General features: G+C 52.2%; 1 protein-coding gene across 2 annotated transcripts in view; it reads left to right on the top strand.

Moving 5' to 3' along the window:
- SRL (sarcalumenin) overlaps window positions 1–15,971 on the top strand; it is a 54,529-nt gene that overhangs the window by 23,479 nt on the left and 15,079 nt on the right. The window contains exons 2-3 of one of the 2 annotated variants that reach the window (XM_064362403.1): window positions 11,138–12,511; window positions 15,004–15,105. In XM_064362403.1, the coding sequence (XP_064218473.1) occupies window positions 11,138–12,511; window positions 15,004–15,105 (1,476 nt within the window). The remainder of the gene's footprint in view (window positions 1–11,137; window positions 12,512–15,003; window positions 15,106–15,971) is intronic. The other variant, XM_064362404.1, reaches the window with a different exon arrangement.

Here is a 15,971-nt window from a genome sequence, read left to right as displayed (position 1 = left end):
TGACAGCTCTTACCCTTACCTGTTCCCTGACCAGCCAGAACTTCACAGAGAGCATAGGGCTCACCCCTGAGGCGCCCTGCAGCTCCTCGCCTCAGCTGCTTCTGGCAGCCCTGGAGAAATCCCAGGCAGAAGGACCTCTCTGGGTATCCTGACTGAGCCCCCAGACCTGGAGGGCAAAAGGAACCATGTGAAGGGCCCGCTGGCTGGGCTCTTGTCGGAAGCTGGCTCTGCTTTGGCCCACTCAGTGAATTTGGGATTTGGCATGGTATCTTTGCTCTTCTAGGAAAAAATGATGCTCATAATTGACATTTGTTGAAATGCTTTTGAGCACCACCTGATGTCTAAATTCTCTGACAGGGCTGGAAAAGTGGATATTCTTATCTGCATTTTATGGGCTAGTAAAGTTGCGCGCAGAGGGAGTAAGGAGCAACTCCAGGTCATGTTGCTGGGTAGTAAGACAGCAGGGGTCAGGCCAATGGCTCACGCTTGTAATCCCAGCACTTTGAGAGGCCGAGGTTGGAGGATCGCTTGAGCCCAGAAGTTTGAGACCAGTCCGGGCAACATAGTGAGACCCTGTCTCTACAAAAAATGAAACAATTAGCCAGGCATGGTATTGTGTGCCTGTAGTCCTGGCTACTCTGGAGGCTGAAGTGGGACGATCACTGGAGCCCTGGAATTAGAGGCTGCAGTGAGCCTTTATCGCACTGCTGCACTCCAGTCCGGGTGACAGAACAAGACCCTGATTCTAAGGGACAGGGTCTGTAAAAAAGGAAAAAGGGAGTAAAAGGCAGAACCCGGCTCTCCTGACTTCCAGGTGCATTCAGAGAGACCAGCCTCTATCCAGGAGGCCGGAGCCTCAGCCCACCAGGAGGAAAGAAAAGGCATAACTGTGGGCCTGGCCCAGGCTGGGGAAGGTGTCACACCTACTTTCCAAGCTCCCACGTTTCTCAAGCACATTCCCTCCAGCTTCCCTGGGTTGGGAATGGGGTGGGCCTGGACTCCTGGACCCCTTTAGGGAAACTGTTAGATTGAGACCTGGGGGAGCCATGCGCCCTTGGCTTTCAGTGAGTCTCTTCCTGTCTGGTGCCCAAAAATTAGACCAGCACCTCCTCCCCACAGATCCCAGGGAGATTCAATTTCTTTGGGCTGGGAGGTGGGGGAAAGCCAGCCACCTGCCTCAGTCTGTCTCAGAACCCAGCCTGCGTCCCTTCTCCTTCCTTTCCCTCTCCTCCCAAGCTTGGCCCCTCTGAAGGGAGGAAGCAGGCCCAAGACCTTCTGCATGGATTTCTCTTCACTGTAGGCACAGCTGATATCTGGAAAAACCGAGTGCTCTCTAGAGCATCCTGCTAGTAATTGACTCACACTGAGGGGTTAGGATGTAATGTTTGCTGTTTCTGAGGTATTTCTCTTTTAAAAGTGAATAGCGACTGGGCGCCATGGCTCATGCCTGTAATCCCAGCACTTTGGGAGGCTGAGGCGGGTGGATCATTTGAGGTCAGGAGTTTGAGACCAGCCTGGCCGACATGGTGAAAACCCCTCTCTACAAAAAATAGAAAAATTAGCTGAGTGTGGTTGTGCACACCTGTGGTCCCAGCTACTAAGTAGGCTGGGGCTGGAGAATCGCTTGAATCTGGGAGGCAAAGGTTGCAGTGAGCCAAGATTGCACCACTGTACTCCAGTCTGGGTGACAGAGATGCTGTCTCAAAAAATAAATACATAAAATAGAAGTGGGCTGGGCGTGGTGGGTCACACCTATAATCCCAGCACTTTGGGAGGCTGAGGCGGGCGGATCACGAGGTCAGGAGTTCAAGACCAGCCTGACCAACATGATGAAAACCTGTCTCTACTAGAAATACAAAAGTAGCTGGGCGTGGTGTCGCGCCTGTAATCCCAGCTACTCAGGAACCTGAGGCAGGAGAATCGCTTGAGCCCGTGAGTCAGAGGTTGCAGTGAGCCGAGATTGCACGCTGCACTCCAGCCTGGGCAGCAGAGTGAGACTTTGTCTCAAAAAAATAAATAAAATAAAAGTGAATAGTCATTTATACTCATGAGTCCTCCAGGCATCAGTGACAAGCATGTATATGTATGATGGTTGTGGGATTTCTGGTAATTTATTCCTATCTTCCAAACCAAGAAGTCCTAGGAATTGGAGGTGGGGTGGGGACTGAAGTTATTCTGTCAATTCTGTAGACTTTATCAGTTAAAAACAATTGTGTTGAAGTCTTAATCCTTTTTTTTTTTTTTTTTTGAGTCAGGGTCTCCCTCTGTTGCCTAGGCTGGAGTATAGTGGTGTGATCAAAGCTCACTGCAACTTCCAACTCCTGAGCTCAAGGAGTCTACCAACCACAGCCTCCCCAGTAGCTGGGAGCGCAGGCACATGCCACCATGCCAAGCTAATTTAAAAATTTTTTTGTAAAGATGAGGTCCTGCTTCGTTAACCATACTGGTTTCAAACTCCTGGGCTGTAGGACTCCTCTCACCTTGGCCTCCCAATGTGCTGGGATTATAGGTGTCAGACACGGCTCTTGGAGTCACTGTGCCTGGACTAAAACAGTTTTTTTTTTTTTTTTTGAGACGGAGTTTCGCTCGTTACCCAGGCTGGAGTGCAATGGCGCGATCTCGGCTCACCGCAACCTCCGCCTCCTGGGTTCAGGCAATTCTTCTGCCTCAGCCTCCTGAGTAGCTGGGATTACAGGCACACGCCACCATGCCCAGCTAATTTTTTGTGTTAGTAGAGACAGGGTTTCACCATGTTGACCAGGATGGTCTCGATCTCTTGACCTCGTGATCCACCCGCCTTAGCCTCCCAAAGTGCTGGGATTACAGGCTTGAGTCACTGTGCCTGGCCTAAAACAGTTTTTATTTTAAAGGAAGAAGGTGGGATAAGAAATCACTGCCCTAGGGCAGACTTAGCCCTTCTCATCAGCTGGCCCACTGCTGGGAGAGTGTCCATAGATAGCTGAGTTCTAGAAGCAGGTCACTGCCAACTACCTTAACTAGCCCTGTGGCCTTGGGACAAGCACTTATCTGGGTATTAGGGTTTCATTCATGAGTGAAATCAAGCTAGTTGGTCTATGAAAGGATCCCTCTGGACCCCCAAATCCCAAGGTCGTCTCTGATTGCTACCTTTGTCGTATCCTATTCCCTGGATGAATCATTTTAAGGACTAGAGTCCAGCCAGGGACAAGCTGTCCCAGTGGGATTAGCCCTTGACTTTAGGAGCATGGCCAGGAAGCCAAAGAAACCTTCCAAGAATGGCTGCCTCAGGGCCTGCACTCTGGTTGCCCATACTAGGGGAGGAGGGAAAGGCTGAGAGAATGGCAGAAGAGGACCTCGGGGGTCCTGGGAGGATGCAGACAAGCCTTCCTCCAGCCAGAACTTCCCTTCTCAGGTTCTTTTGGGCAATGGCCTTCTGCAAAGTTGTCTAAGACTTTATCTAAGAGGTGGAAGAGATTGGGCGCAGTGACTCACGCCTGTGATCCCAGCACTTTGGGAGGCTGAGGTGGGTGGATCACCTGAGGTCAGGAGTTCAAGACCAGTCTGGCCAACATAGCAGTACCCCATCAATACTAAAAGTATAAAAATTAGCCAGGTGTGGTGGCAGGCACCTGTAGTCCCGCTATTTGGGAGGCCAAGGCAGGAGAATGGCTTGAACCTGGGAGGCAGAGGTTGCAGTGAGCTGAGGTCGTACCACTGCACTCCAGCCTGGGTGACAGAGTGAGTCTCCATCTCAAAAAAAAAAAAAAAAAAAAGTGGTAGGCCTTCATGGAGAAACATACTGTTGAAAAAAAAAAAAGTGGAAGAACAAGGGGTCCTGAGCAGTGAATGTTTACCCAGTAGGACCAGCAGGATAAGGTCAAGGAAAAACAGGGCACCAGAAGAGGCTGCTGGCCCACGTTTGCCTGGTCCACGAGTGTTCAGAGACAAGATCTAGAATAAGGAAGAGGGCAGGCTGCCTGCTCTGCAGTGTGAACTCTGTTTTCTGAATTGTTCCTGCCGCACTTGAGATACAGCCAATGAGAACCAAAGCATGGGGTGGGGGACAGATGGGTGCAAGGCATGGGTTTGAGGAGAAGGCTCGAGGAAGATACTCATATTTTGAGGGAAGAAGCAAGAATGAACAGATGGGGGCAAGACGTGTGGTTTTGTTTCTATGCCATGGTTGGTGCTCCTCCCTGTCCCCCCCGCCCCCGCTCTCTCTCTCTCTCTCTCTTTTTTTTTTTTTTGAGATGGAGTTTCGCTCTGTTGCCCAGACTGGAGTGCTGTGGCATGATCTCAGCTTACTGCAACCTCCGCCTCCTGGGTTCAAGAGATTCTCTTGCCTCAGCTTTCTGAGTAGCTGGGACTCCAGGTGTGCTCCACTACGCCTGGCTAATTTTTGTATTTTTAGTAGATACGAGGTTTCACCTTATTGGCCAGGATGGTCTTGAACTCCTGACCTCGTGATCCACTCACCTTGGCCTCCCAAAGTGCTGGGATTACAGGTGTGAGCCACCGCACCCAGCCAGTGCGCCTCCCTCTCTGGGACACATGTGTCCAGGCAGAGACTTGGAGAATGATTCCTGTCCGCACCCCTCCCGCCCCCCCCACCCCCCGGGGATTTTATGACTAATGACTCAATTGAATAACTGTGTATGACTAATGGTCAGAGGTATTTTACTTACGCATGACTTTGGACTTGTTAGCTGTAGTTCAAATGGATGAGAAGTCATGTGGAAGAATAACCTTAGCAGGTCCTTGTTAGAAACATGTGCTAAGGAGACCCGGACGGGCTGGAATAAAATCAACGTTTGATTCCACGAAGGCATTGAATACATTCAGCACCTAGAGGTGGCTCAAAAACAGGTCCAGACCTCTATTCTCTCCATCTGTAGTCTCAACCTCAAGACAGAGCTTCCTGGCCCTTGGTACTAAGGATGGCTAATGCAGAGGGTCTGAAATGCTGGTGTTCCCCTTGTGAAATACACAGATACACGTTGACCCAGCCCCAGAAGCTGGGTATCTGGGCTTGAACAGCTCAGCAGGTCATGGTCACTCCCAGGGAGCTTTGCTCCGTCTCTTGGCCTGAGTTCCAGCCCATCCCTGGAATGACTTGTTAGGCAAACGACTTGACTTTCATGTGTCTACCTCTTCATTTCAAGAGAGGTTAACAACCCTTGCTTTTTCTGCCTCTGAGGGCTGCTAGGAGCATCAAAGAAGAATAAGCACAGGAAACTACCTTGGAAAGATGGAGTCCTACGTGAGGGCAGGAGATGACCCAGCTCAGAGCCTGGCATATGCGGACTGGCAGAGTGAAAGTGTAAGGTGGCTCACACCTGCAATTCCAGTGCTTTGGGAGGCTGAAGTGGGAGGATCGCTTGAGGCCAGGAGTTTGAGACCAGCCTGGGCAACATAGCAAGACCCCATCTCTACAAAAAAATGAAAAAAAAAAAATCAGCTCGATGTGGTGGCACACTCCTGGAGTTCCAGCTATTTTGGGGGCAGAGGTGAGAGCATCCCTTGAGCCCAGGAGGTGGAGGCTGCAGTGAGCTGTCATGCCACTGAACTCCAGCTTGGGCGACAGCAAGACCTGTCTCAAAAAAAGAAAAAGAAAAAAAAAACATGCTGTAAGCAGGATGTTTTAGGATGTTGGAGAAAATAATGGGGAGAAGGCTCGAGGCAGATACTACTATTTTGAGGGAAGAAACAAGGAGAGCAAAGGAGCAGGGCTTGTCAGTCTCGCTCTAGTCTTTCCTCTGTAGGCAGTGGGGCAGACAGATTCAAGGAGGGCAGGAAGTACAAAGGGGGTGGCTGTCCCTGCTGTTTGATCTTCCCTTACCCCTGAGTCACTGCTGTGGAACCCTAGCACTTCATGGGACATGGTTTGTGAGCTCCCACGGGACCACAAAGAACTTCAGACTAAGGGTCATAGACTTGGGCTGTGTCCCACCCTGCCCTGATCTTGGGCGAGTCTCTGAAGGCCTCTGGCCAGAGCTTCCTCCTTTACAGTTGGACTCACGAGAGCCCTTGGCAACTCCACAGTCCACTGAGTCCATGTGAAAGTGCTTTGGGCCAGACGCGGTGGCTCATGCCTGTAATCCCAGCACTTTGAGAGGCCGAGGTGGGTGGATCACCTGAGTTTAGGAGTTTGAGACCAGCCTGGCCAACCTGGTGAAACACCATCTCTACTAAGAATACAAAAATTAGCTGAGTGTGGTAGTGGGCACCTGTACTCCCAGCTTCTCGGGAGGCTGAGGCAGGAGAATCACTTGAACCTGGGAGGTGGAGATTGCAGTGAGGCAAGATCACGCCATTGCACTCCACCCTGGGCAACAGAGTGAGACTCTATCTTGAAAAAGAAAAAAAAGAAAAAAAGTGCTTTGGAACGGAACCGGAGCTTAAGAAACAAAATCAGGGCGTTTGATTGGTGGTGGAAAGAGGAGAGAGGGACTGAGCCCCTGGGGCTGCCCTGAGGCTATGGGGCTGGTGGGAGCCGCTGGAAGGCTGGCCCCCCAAGAAAGGCTGCTGGCAGACAGGCTGGTGGGAGAAGCAGGATTGGTGTGTGTCATGCTTGGCCTGGGTGTGAGTGGGGCTGGGGCCTTCCCATGGTCTCTGGGCAGAGTTGGGGCCTGCTATTCCTGTGCCCTGACGTCAGTCCTGGGCCTGGTCTGGCCAGAGCCGGGGCAGCCGCCCTGGCAGCGGCACATACAGTGTGGCACTTCATGTCCCGGGATAGACCAAGACTCGTCTTACTGGGGATTCACCTCTCCAGGGTGTCCTGGGTCCTCTGTGGCCTCCCTGCTCCGGGGCCAATAGGGGGCTTCGGCAAGAAGCAGGAGAGGTGGGAAAGACACAGGCCATGATTTCCCAGGATTGAAGTGAGATGTCACAGGATTGAAAGGAGTGTAATCGGAGGCTCCCACACCTCTGTCTGCGCCTCCAAGAGGAGAACCAGGTCCAATGGGACAACTGTTGCCCAGGGACTGAGGTCTGGGGGCCCAGTGGGACAGCTTGTTTCATGGAGGGACTTTCTGTTTGAGCAGTTATTTTTAGCCTGGGAAGGAAGGCCACAGTGCAAGAAGCCATCATCCTCAGTCCTTTTCACTCCAAATTGTTTAGCAGAAGTTCAGGGGAAGCTTGGCCCTAAGTTGTGAAAACCAGGGAAGAGCCTGAATGTAAATGTACATACACATATACACGCCTCGCTTCCTGCCCAGGACTCAAGAGTGGAAGCACACAGCAGTATGAAGATCAAGGTCATGGTCATGCTGAACCCCCAACATCTGGAGTCTTTCATCCTCCTTGGGACTGTGCAGCCCTCTCACCTTTATCAGGGAAAAAGGGCTTTTGGGAATGTCAGAAATGTTATAGGACATCAGACCTAGAGTTCATTCAGCTCAGTATCATCGCCACCATTGTCATCATCACCACCGTCGTCATCATCGCCATCATCATCACCCTCATCATCATCATTATGATCCTCATCATCACTGTCAACACCATCATCATTGAAGGGCAACAGGGGCCCATGGAAAGGGCTGAATTCCCAGAGGAGACACCCTGACCACTGCTGTTCCAAAGGCAAATGCCAGGCCCTAGGAGACCCACCCCAACTTGGGAGCCCACAATGGGCATCTTCACAGTGGGGAGGGCCTAGAAGCTGAAGCCCGGGGTCAGGATGATTTGATTTGGTGGTTACAGTGGTTTGCAACTTTGTGTGTTACCTAAGAACTTCTTTTTTTTTAAATCCTGGTGCTGGTGCAATACTCTGGATTATTTAAATCAAAACCGCAAGAAAGGGAAATATGGGGCCAAGAAGCAGGTGATTTTAATATGCAGCCAATGCTGAGAATCGCTGGTTGAGACCAGTGTAGACAAGCACTTCTCAGACTATAATGTGCCCATGAATCACCCGGTCATTTTGTTAAAATTCAGATTCTGATTCAGTGGGTCTGGGCTGGGGCTTGAAAGTCTGCATCTCTAACAGGCTCCCAGGGGTTACTGTGGCTCTGAAGTCACATTGTCACATGACCCAAGCCAGTTACTAGCTATGTGACATTCGACAAGGGCCTCAGTGTCTCTGGTTCCAGTCTTCTCATCTGTAAAAACAGGGATATGAGACTGGGTGCAGTGGCTCACGTCTATAATCCCAGCACTTTAGGGAGGCTGAGGCAGGCAGTTCACTTGAGGTCAGGAGTTCGAGATCACCCTGGCCAATATGGTGAAACCCTGTCTCTACTAAAAATACAAAAATTAGCCAGGTCTGGTGGTGCACGCCTGTAATCCAGCTACTCGGGAGATTGAGGCAGGAGAATTGCTTGAACCTGGGAGGTAGAGGTTGCAGTGAACCGAGATCGCACCACTGCACTCCAGCCTGGGTGACATGAAACCCTGTCTCAAAAAAAAAAAAAAAAAAAAAACAATATGGATAGTACTCATTTTATGAGTAAGGACACTAAAGGAAAAAAAATAAAAACAAAAGAATACTCATTTTATAAAAACAAGTAAGATTAAGAAAATTCAGTATGATGAAGGTACTGTTTTATATATAAAGTGCTTAAGCATTGCCTGGCAGGCTGCCTCTCAGATGTGTGCATACAGATGTATCTCATATACATTATACACATCCTGTTGCTCAGAGGACAGCCAGTCTCCTTGAATTAAACCAAGTTCCCACCACAGGTTTTTCTGCAGATGTGAAAGGCAGAGAGATAGAGATGTAGGTGAAGGGATCAGGACTTAAAGGTATGTAAGTGGTGATGAAAGAAAATTAAAATGAGCAACACTCAGCTCCCTGTCTTGTCTCTCCCTCACTAAGGGATCAGGAATTCTTATTGGTACCCAAATCTAACTGTGGATCTTTTCCAGCACTTTCTGTGGGTCAGGCAGGGTCCCAGGCCCTGGGAACACAGAATTAAATTTGGTTCCTGCAGCTCAGGAGCCAAGAGTTGTACAGAGCATAAGTCTGGAGAGAAGGTGCTTGCAGGCAGGGGCTGAGGTACCGGCAGGAAGGGGTCTTCTGTGCTCCACTAAGTACAGCATGGCATGGAAGCCTGGACAGAGACTAGGCAGTTCTGGGTTCCAGTCACCCATTAGCCACTTAGTGGTGACGTATCTGGCGCAGAGCAGAGATCTGTGGACTTTGACTAATTCAGCTGTAAAATCTTTCTGACAGTCATAAAGGTTAAATGGCCATGCATATGAAAGTGCTGGGGGAAAGCTTGTCTATTTCAATCCACAGGGCTCCTCTCTAATCAAAGGTACCAAGCTTCATATCTTTCTGAGTTTGACAGCAAGTTGGCTGTCTGTTGGAACTATGAGAAAATACTTGCTTATGATCCCTGGAGGCTGCCCAGCTTTTGGAGATCAAGGGTGGGCACCCTGAGGGAGAAGAGGACCCCAAGAAGTTGCTTTTCTTTGCGGGAGGGAGAGATGGGAGTAGCAAGTGGTGGTCTGAGAGAGGTGTCTGTGTTCAGCAGACAGGTGGGGTGCTCTTCCTCAGAGAGAGGCCTTGAGAGTCAAGGGAGAACGGAGGTTGCCTCAGCTGCCCCAAGGCAGGATGCCTGTGGTGCCCTCATCTCCATGAGCCTGCAATGTCCCCCCTAAACAGACCCTAGCCTGGGGGCAGGGAGCAGAGGGGTGGGCCTAACCCTCTCTTCTGGCCCCATTTTCTTTTCTTTCTTTTTTTTGAGACGGAGTCTAGCTCTGTTGGTCAGGCTAGAATACAGTGGTGTGATCTCGGCTCACTGCAACCTCCACCTCCTGGGTACAAGCGATTCTCCTGCCTCAGTCTCCTGAGTAGCTGGGATTACAGGTGTGTGCCACCACGCCCGGCTAATTTTTTGTTTTTTTGTTTTTTTTTTGAGACAGAGTCTTGCTCTGTCACCAGGCGGGAGTGCAGTAGTGGCAATATTGGCTCACTGCAACCTACGCCTCCTGGGTTCAAGCGATTCTTCCGCCTCAGCCTCCCGAGTAGCTGGGACCACAGGCATGTGCCACCACGCCTGGCTAATTTTTTTGTAGTTTTAGTAGAGACGGGGTTTCACCATGTTGGCTAGGATAGTCTTGATCTCTTGACTTTGTGATCCTCCCGCCTTGGCCTTCCAAAGTGCTGGGATTACAGGCGTGAGCCACCGCGCCTGGCCTAATTTTTTCTATTTTTAGTAGAGATGGGGTTTCACTAGGTTGGCCAACCTGGTCTCAAACTCCTGACCTCAGGTGGTCCACCCGCCTTGGTCTCTCAAAGTGTTGGGATTATGGGCATGAGACACCATGCTCTGACTTTTCTGACCCCATTTTCCAAACATTAAACTTGACCCTTGACAGAGGTCTCTGGCACAGACAAAGCCCCTGAGTTTCTCTCATCCTGGGCCCTCCGCTCTCTGGGTGAAACTTCAGTCCCTTACAAAGGGATCCCCTTGGAAGGGGTTGGCCAGGGCCTTTGGGAAGCCCAGGCCTGGCCTGTTTTGGATATCTCCTCCTCAGGCCATGCACCCTCTAATCTGAGGTAGGGAGGCCAGCAAATGCCTGCCCTTACTGGGACAGGGTTAGATGTGTGACTTAATAAGGTTAAGAGCCACAAGTAATCCCCTAAGCACTGTGCCGTGTAACCTAAGATTATCCAGCCTGCAAACACCTGTTTTCACTCCTTTGCTGATAGCAGTATTAAAAGCATGCTAGTTAATGACTGTAGGAACTGACATGAGGTGGGGATGCACAAGCATTTGTCCCATCTTGGAAGCATCCCCAAGGTTGAGCCCAGCTGCACATGCCCGTGAGCAAGGTTGAGGAAGGACTGGAAGGGCTCACCCAAGTTTTCCTCCATATACAGTCATCAGGACCAAGCCAGGAAGCTTGAAGGTCAGGGCTAGGGTCGCAGGGGTTCTCGGGTTAGCACAGCTGCTCACTTCCTTAGTGACAGACAGCGGGTTGGTCCTTTAACTCACTGATTCACAGTTTCCACATCTTGGGAGGGAGGCAGAATAACACCTGCTTGCTACGCACGAGGTGGTCCTGAAGACCCAGGTTGGTAGGTGTAACACTGCACACCAGGCCAACACCACATCCCAGAAGACGGGAGCTAGGTTGATGTAGACTCTTGAGAAAAAAAGCCAGTGCCAACCCTGTGAAACTGACCAATCATGTTCTAATCATTTAGAACTGCAAGTCTCCACATCGGGTGGCACAGAAGATGTTGGCAATTTGTTGGAGAATCATTTCTCTGCCGGAGATGCAAGTCTAGAGGAGAAAGAAAGGGGTCTGTATGCAGACACAGCTCCTCAAGATAAGAATCTGCTGCTTCACTACCCAGATGGCATTGAGGCCGAGAGCCCCGAGAAGACCCCTGCATCTGCTGCCAGCCCGGGCTCTGATCCTGAAGCCAGCCTCTCCAATGCCTCAGCCACAGAGTCATCTCTACCCGGGGAAAGGGATGACAGGGATGCTGCGGGGCCTGGGGAGGAAAAGAATGGCCCACCAGCAGCAAGTGCCCTCCCTCCAGGAGGGCCCAAGGGGCCTGTGGAAGAGGAGCGGCTGGAGCTCAGTTCTGGAGAAGGGCTAGGAGAGGAGCCTGGGCTTGGGCTCCTCATGGAGGGAGCTGCTGGTGGAGAGGCAGGAGGACAGGCTGGGGGCTGTGAACTCCTTGATGAAGCCCAGGAGGTCCCAGGGGATAGCTCTGTGCAGGGAGCAGTGGCAGGGACAGCAGAGCCGGAGGCAGAGGGGGCCTCTACTTGCTCAGAGGGTGATGGGGTCCACTCACTGAACACAGAGGCCAAGGGCAGCCCTGGGCCTGGCCAGGAGCCTGCAGTGCCAGAGGGAGCCCCTGACGTTGCGACTGGGCAGGAAGAGTCGGAGTCGGATATTGACACACAAGCCAGGGAGGGCACCGAGGACCAGGGTGAGCCCGACCCAGCTGCAGAAGCTAATGCGGAGTCTGGGGGCGCCCAGAGCGCCGAGGCAGAGGACACTAAGGAGAGGCAGGCCCCAGTGATGATCGAGGAGGACGCAGGTGAGGCCTCCTCTGAAGAGGAAAGTGGCGATGGAGGTGGAAGCGAGGAAGAAGGAGGCGTTCCCTCTGAAGAGGAGTCCGAAGAGGACAGTGGTGGTGGAGCTAGCTCAGAAGAAGCGGAGCGTACCTCCAAAGAGGCCAGGGAGCCCCAGGAATCCGAGGAGCCCCAGGAAGCCGGGGAGCCCCAGGAAGCCGGGGAGCCCCAGGAAGCCGGGGAGCTCCAGGAAGCCGGGGAGCCCCAGGAAGCCGGGGAGCCCCTGGAAGCCGGGGAGCCCCAGGAAGCCGGGGAGCCCCAGAAGGCCAGGGAGCCTCAGGAGGCCAGGGCGCCCCATGAAGCCCAGGAGTCCCAGGAAGCTGGGGAGCCCCAGGAAGCCACAGGAACCTCAAGCCATGGGGACAGAGGGGCCCAGCCTGGCTCAGAGGAATTGAATACAGAGCCCGAAGGCAGTGAGATCCCGGACTCGAAGGCAGAGGAGCCTGAGGAGGGACATCAGGGGAGGGGGAATCCCATCATTGCTGCCCAGGGTAGGAATTACTTCCCTAACAGCAACTCCATCCCTTGGGCAGCTGCATTCTCCTGGCAAGTCTTGTGTGTAGGAGACAGGCAGGGACAGGAGAAAGTGGCAAAGGGTGGCAGTCCCGTTCCAGAGTCCTGGTCTGGGGAGGTGCCTTCAGGCTATGCATTGGCAGCTGGCCTCCAGTTTGGAGGGGCCAGAGAGCCCTGGTACTTCTGAGTCAGGTCCCCTAGAACCTCCCCTTAGGGTCCCTGATGTGCTGTAGCACATGCCAGTGCCTCAGCCTAAAGGAGCTAATGGCGTGATCGGTGCCCCGTGGCTGGCAGGTGGAGGGAAGTGCAAGGAGTGGATGAGAGTGGGTTGGGAACTGCCCTGGTGATTCCTTGGGGGGCTAGCACCGGGGTCTCCCTTGAAGACTAGGCTGTAGGAAGTGTTGCAGAACCAGGACTGAGGGGGTCAGGATCATGAGATGAGAACTCAGTCTGTGACTGCCGTTGTCTCTCAAATGCCCGCCTAAAGCAGCATCCTCCCGCCTTTGCCTCCCATAGTGCTGGGATTACAGGCATGAGCTGCCACGCCCAGTCAATTTATATATCTACATACTACTTATATGCTGTCTATGAGGACTTGTATTCTCCATAAGGGTGGGTGTGTGCTGTAGTCAGTGAGCTCCCTATTCTGGGTTTGGGGTTGGGGCTACCTGGGACTGGTTTAAAGAGTCATTATCATGAGATGCTGCATGAGGCATATTGACTCTTCTTTGCATCTCCCCTAGTGGAGCTGGCCTCCTTCTGCCCCATAGGCCTGAGTCCACCCCTCTTGTAATCGCCTAAAATCCTCTGTGCAGGCAGCCTGGGAGGAAGCAGCTGTGATATCACAGCTCCCTATCCCCGGGAGCCTGTGGCAGGCACCCCACATCACTTGCTGTCTGGATCAAGCAACAGTTGCTCCCCTCAACACAAACACACACACACACACACACACACGGATACAACAGAGAGACATACAAAGATACAGAAATATACACAGAGATGCAAATACAGAGATACAGAGACACACAGAAACAGACGCACACACAGATAACACACAGAGACAGACACATACAGACACACAGACCCACACAGATACAGAGATAAACATACAGACACACAGAAGCAGACACACATATACAACACAGACATGCACAGGCATACACAGACACACAGACATACACATAGACACAGAAATATACACAGAGACACACTAAAACAGACACACAACGAGACAGGCACAACACACACAGACACACACACACCCTGCAGTGGCCCTTCCAGCCATCCTTCCCACACAGCCAGTGTGATCCTGATGAAACGCTCATGTGGCCGTGGCAGCTGCCTGCCTAGAGCCCCTCACTGGCTCTCATTGCTCTGTGGACCTTCTGCTCTGCGGAAGGTCCTGCCCGGTCAGCCCTGAGGACCTCAGTAGCTCCCCAGCACCCAGGCCTCCCCACAGCAGCAGACTCCCCTCCTCCTGCTTCTTGTTAAACAAGTCTCCTCTGGGGCTTTCACAGAACGCTTCTCTCCACTCTTCACCTAACTCACTCCCCCAGCAGAGACCTGAGGAGGTTTTTTCTGACCCCATCGCTTAGACCACACAGACACTCCTGAGCCCCACTTAGCCTCCAGAATGTTTCCTTCTGTGGCCATCCCATCATCTGTAATGATTACATTTTATTATTATTATTTTTTATTATTTTTGAGACAGGGTCTCCCTCTTTTGCCCAGGCTGGAGTTCAAGCCAAAAGGAATTCTACTACTACCCCCAAAGCCTCCTGAGATGTTTGATGTTTTAATTTTTTGAGACAGGGTCTCACTCTGTGACCCAGGCTGGAGTGCAGTGAGGTGATCATGGCTCACTGCAGCCTTGGCATCCTGAGCTCAGAGGATCCTCCTGTCTCAGCTTCCTGAGCTGAGACTGTGGGTGTGCACCACTGCCTGGCTAACTTAAACTTTCTTTTTGTAGAGATGGGGTCTTGCTATGTTGCCTAGGCTGATCTCAAACTTCTGGGCTCAAGTAATCCTCCCACCTCGGCCTCCTAAAGTGTTAGGATTACAGGTGCGAGCCACCCCAGCGTTCCTTTGAAGACCATTATCTCTGACTCCACTGGACTAGGCAACTGCCTAAGGGCAGGAGCTGTGCCTGTGGTGGGCACCACTGTATTCCCAGTGACACTCAGTGCCTGGCATGGCAAAGGTGTTCAGTGCCTATTGGTTGAATATATGAAATAAGGTTTCTGCAGGTTGAGATGTGGACCCTCTCCCCAGATGTGAATACATTGCCCATGGGGCTTCATAGGGTTTGGATTAGCAAATTCCTTCCTAAAGGCAGAGCTCAGTCCAGTGTAACTTGGCAAGACCCCACTGAGCCCTTGCTCGAGGCCCAGCCCTCGTCCACAGTGCCAGCGCTCAGAGCTCAGCTGGCTATTAGCTTTGCCCTCACTTGGCTGTCTGCTTCTTTCTGCAGAAGAGGCGGAGGATGCGAATGAAGAAGCCCCATTGAGGGACCGCTCCCACATCGAGAAGACCCTCATGCTGAATGAGGACAAGCCATCTGACGACTACTCTGGTAACCAGGGGAGGGAGACACGCCCAGGCTGCCAGGGGCCAGGCAGACCCCTGGAGGCTTTGGAGAGCCAGGGCGCTCCAGGGCCTTATCCCAGAGGCCAGAGGGGACCTTGGGGAGGAGGAGAGCCCTGAAGGTGGGAGGCTTCTTGGAGGAGGCTATGTGAGCAGGGTCCACGGCTGGAGGCTCCAGGTGGGCAGAAATGAGGAAGGACCGTCCAAGCAGAGGGCCAGTGTGGGTGAATCCAGTGTGGCCCCCTGCAGTGCAGGGGAGGACGCTTAACACAGACCCATCTCCTTCTGCTGTGACAGTTTATAAAGCCGTTTCATGTGATATATCATTTTATCTTTGAAACCCAAGGATTGCAGCAGGGCTTGTCTTCTCTTAATCAATGAGCCACCTAACTGGAGCTCAGGCTAGCAGCAGTTTGCTCCTGACACACAGCTAGAGGGTGGTGGATTGAGCGGTAGAGTCTCGCTAGCCTGACTCGCCAACCCACAGGCCTTCCTATTAGTTCCTCCTCTTCCTTCTAGAAAGAGGCCATCTGGGTTATGTGACCCCTTCAGGAGTGTCTGGGGGTACAGTGACAGGCCAGGGCCAGGGTGCCGTTCTGCAGGCCTACTTGGTGCTGGGTCTCTTTGCCTTCTATGCCTCAGGGAGCACACACAGAAGTGGGCCGCAAAGATGGAATTCTCATCCACCAAAGAAAGGGCTTGTAGTAGGCTGCAGGGCAAGGCAGGGTTTCAGACACACTATTCAGGTGAGGAAGGAGGAGAGAGGTTTTAAAAAAACAGCTCACTGCCCAGCGTGGTGGCTCACGCCTGTATTCCCAGCACTTTGGGAGGTCGAGGTAGGCAGATCATTAGGTC

The sequence above is a fragment of the Aotus nancymaae genome, unplaced genomic scaffold (genome assembly GCF_030222135.1).
Source record: "Aotus nancymaae isolate 86718 unplaced genomic scaffold, 86718_ANA_hifiasm-v0.15.2.pri h1tg000049l, whole genome shotgun sequence".
NCBI classification, from domain to species: domain Eukaryota; kingdom Metazoa; phylum Chordata; class Mammalia; order Primates; family Aotidae; genus Aotus; species Aotus nancymaae.
The sequence above is the reverse complement of the archived record's forward strand: the minus strand, read 5'-3'. Positions and strand labels throughout refer to the sequence as shown.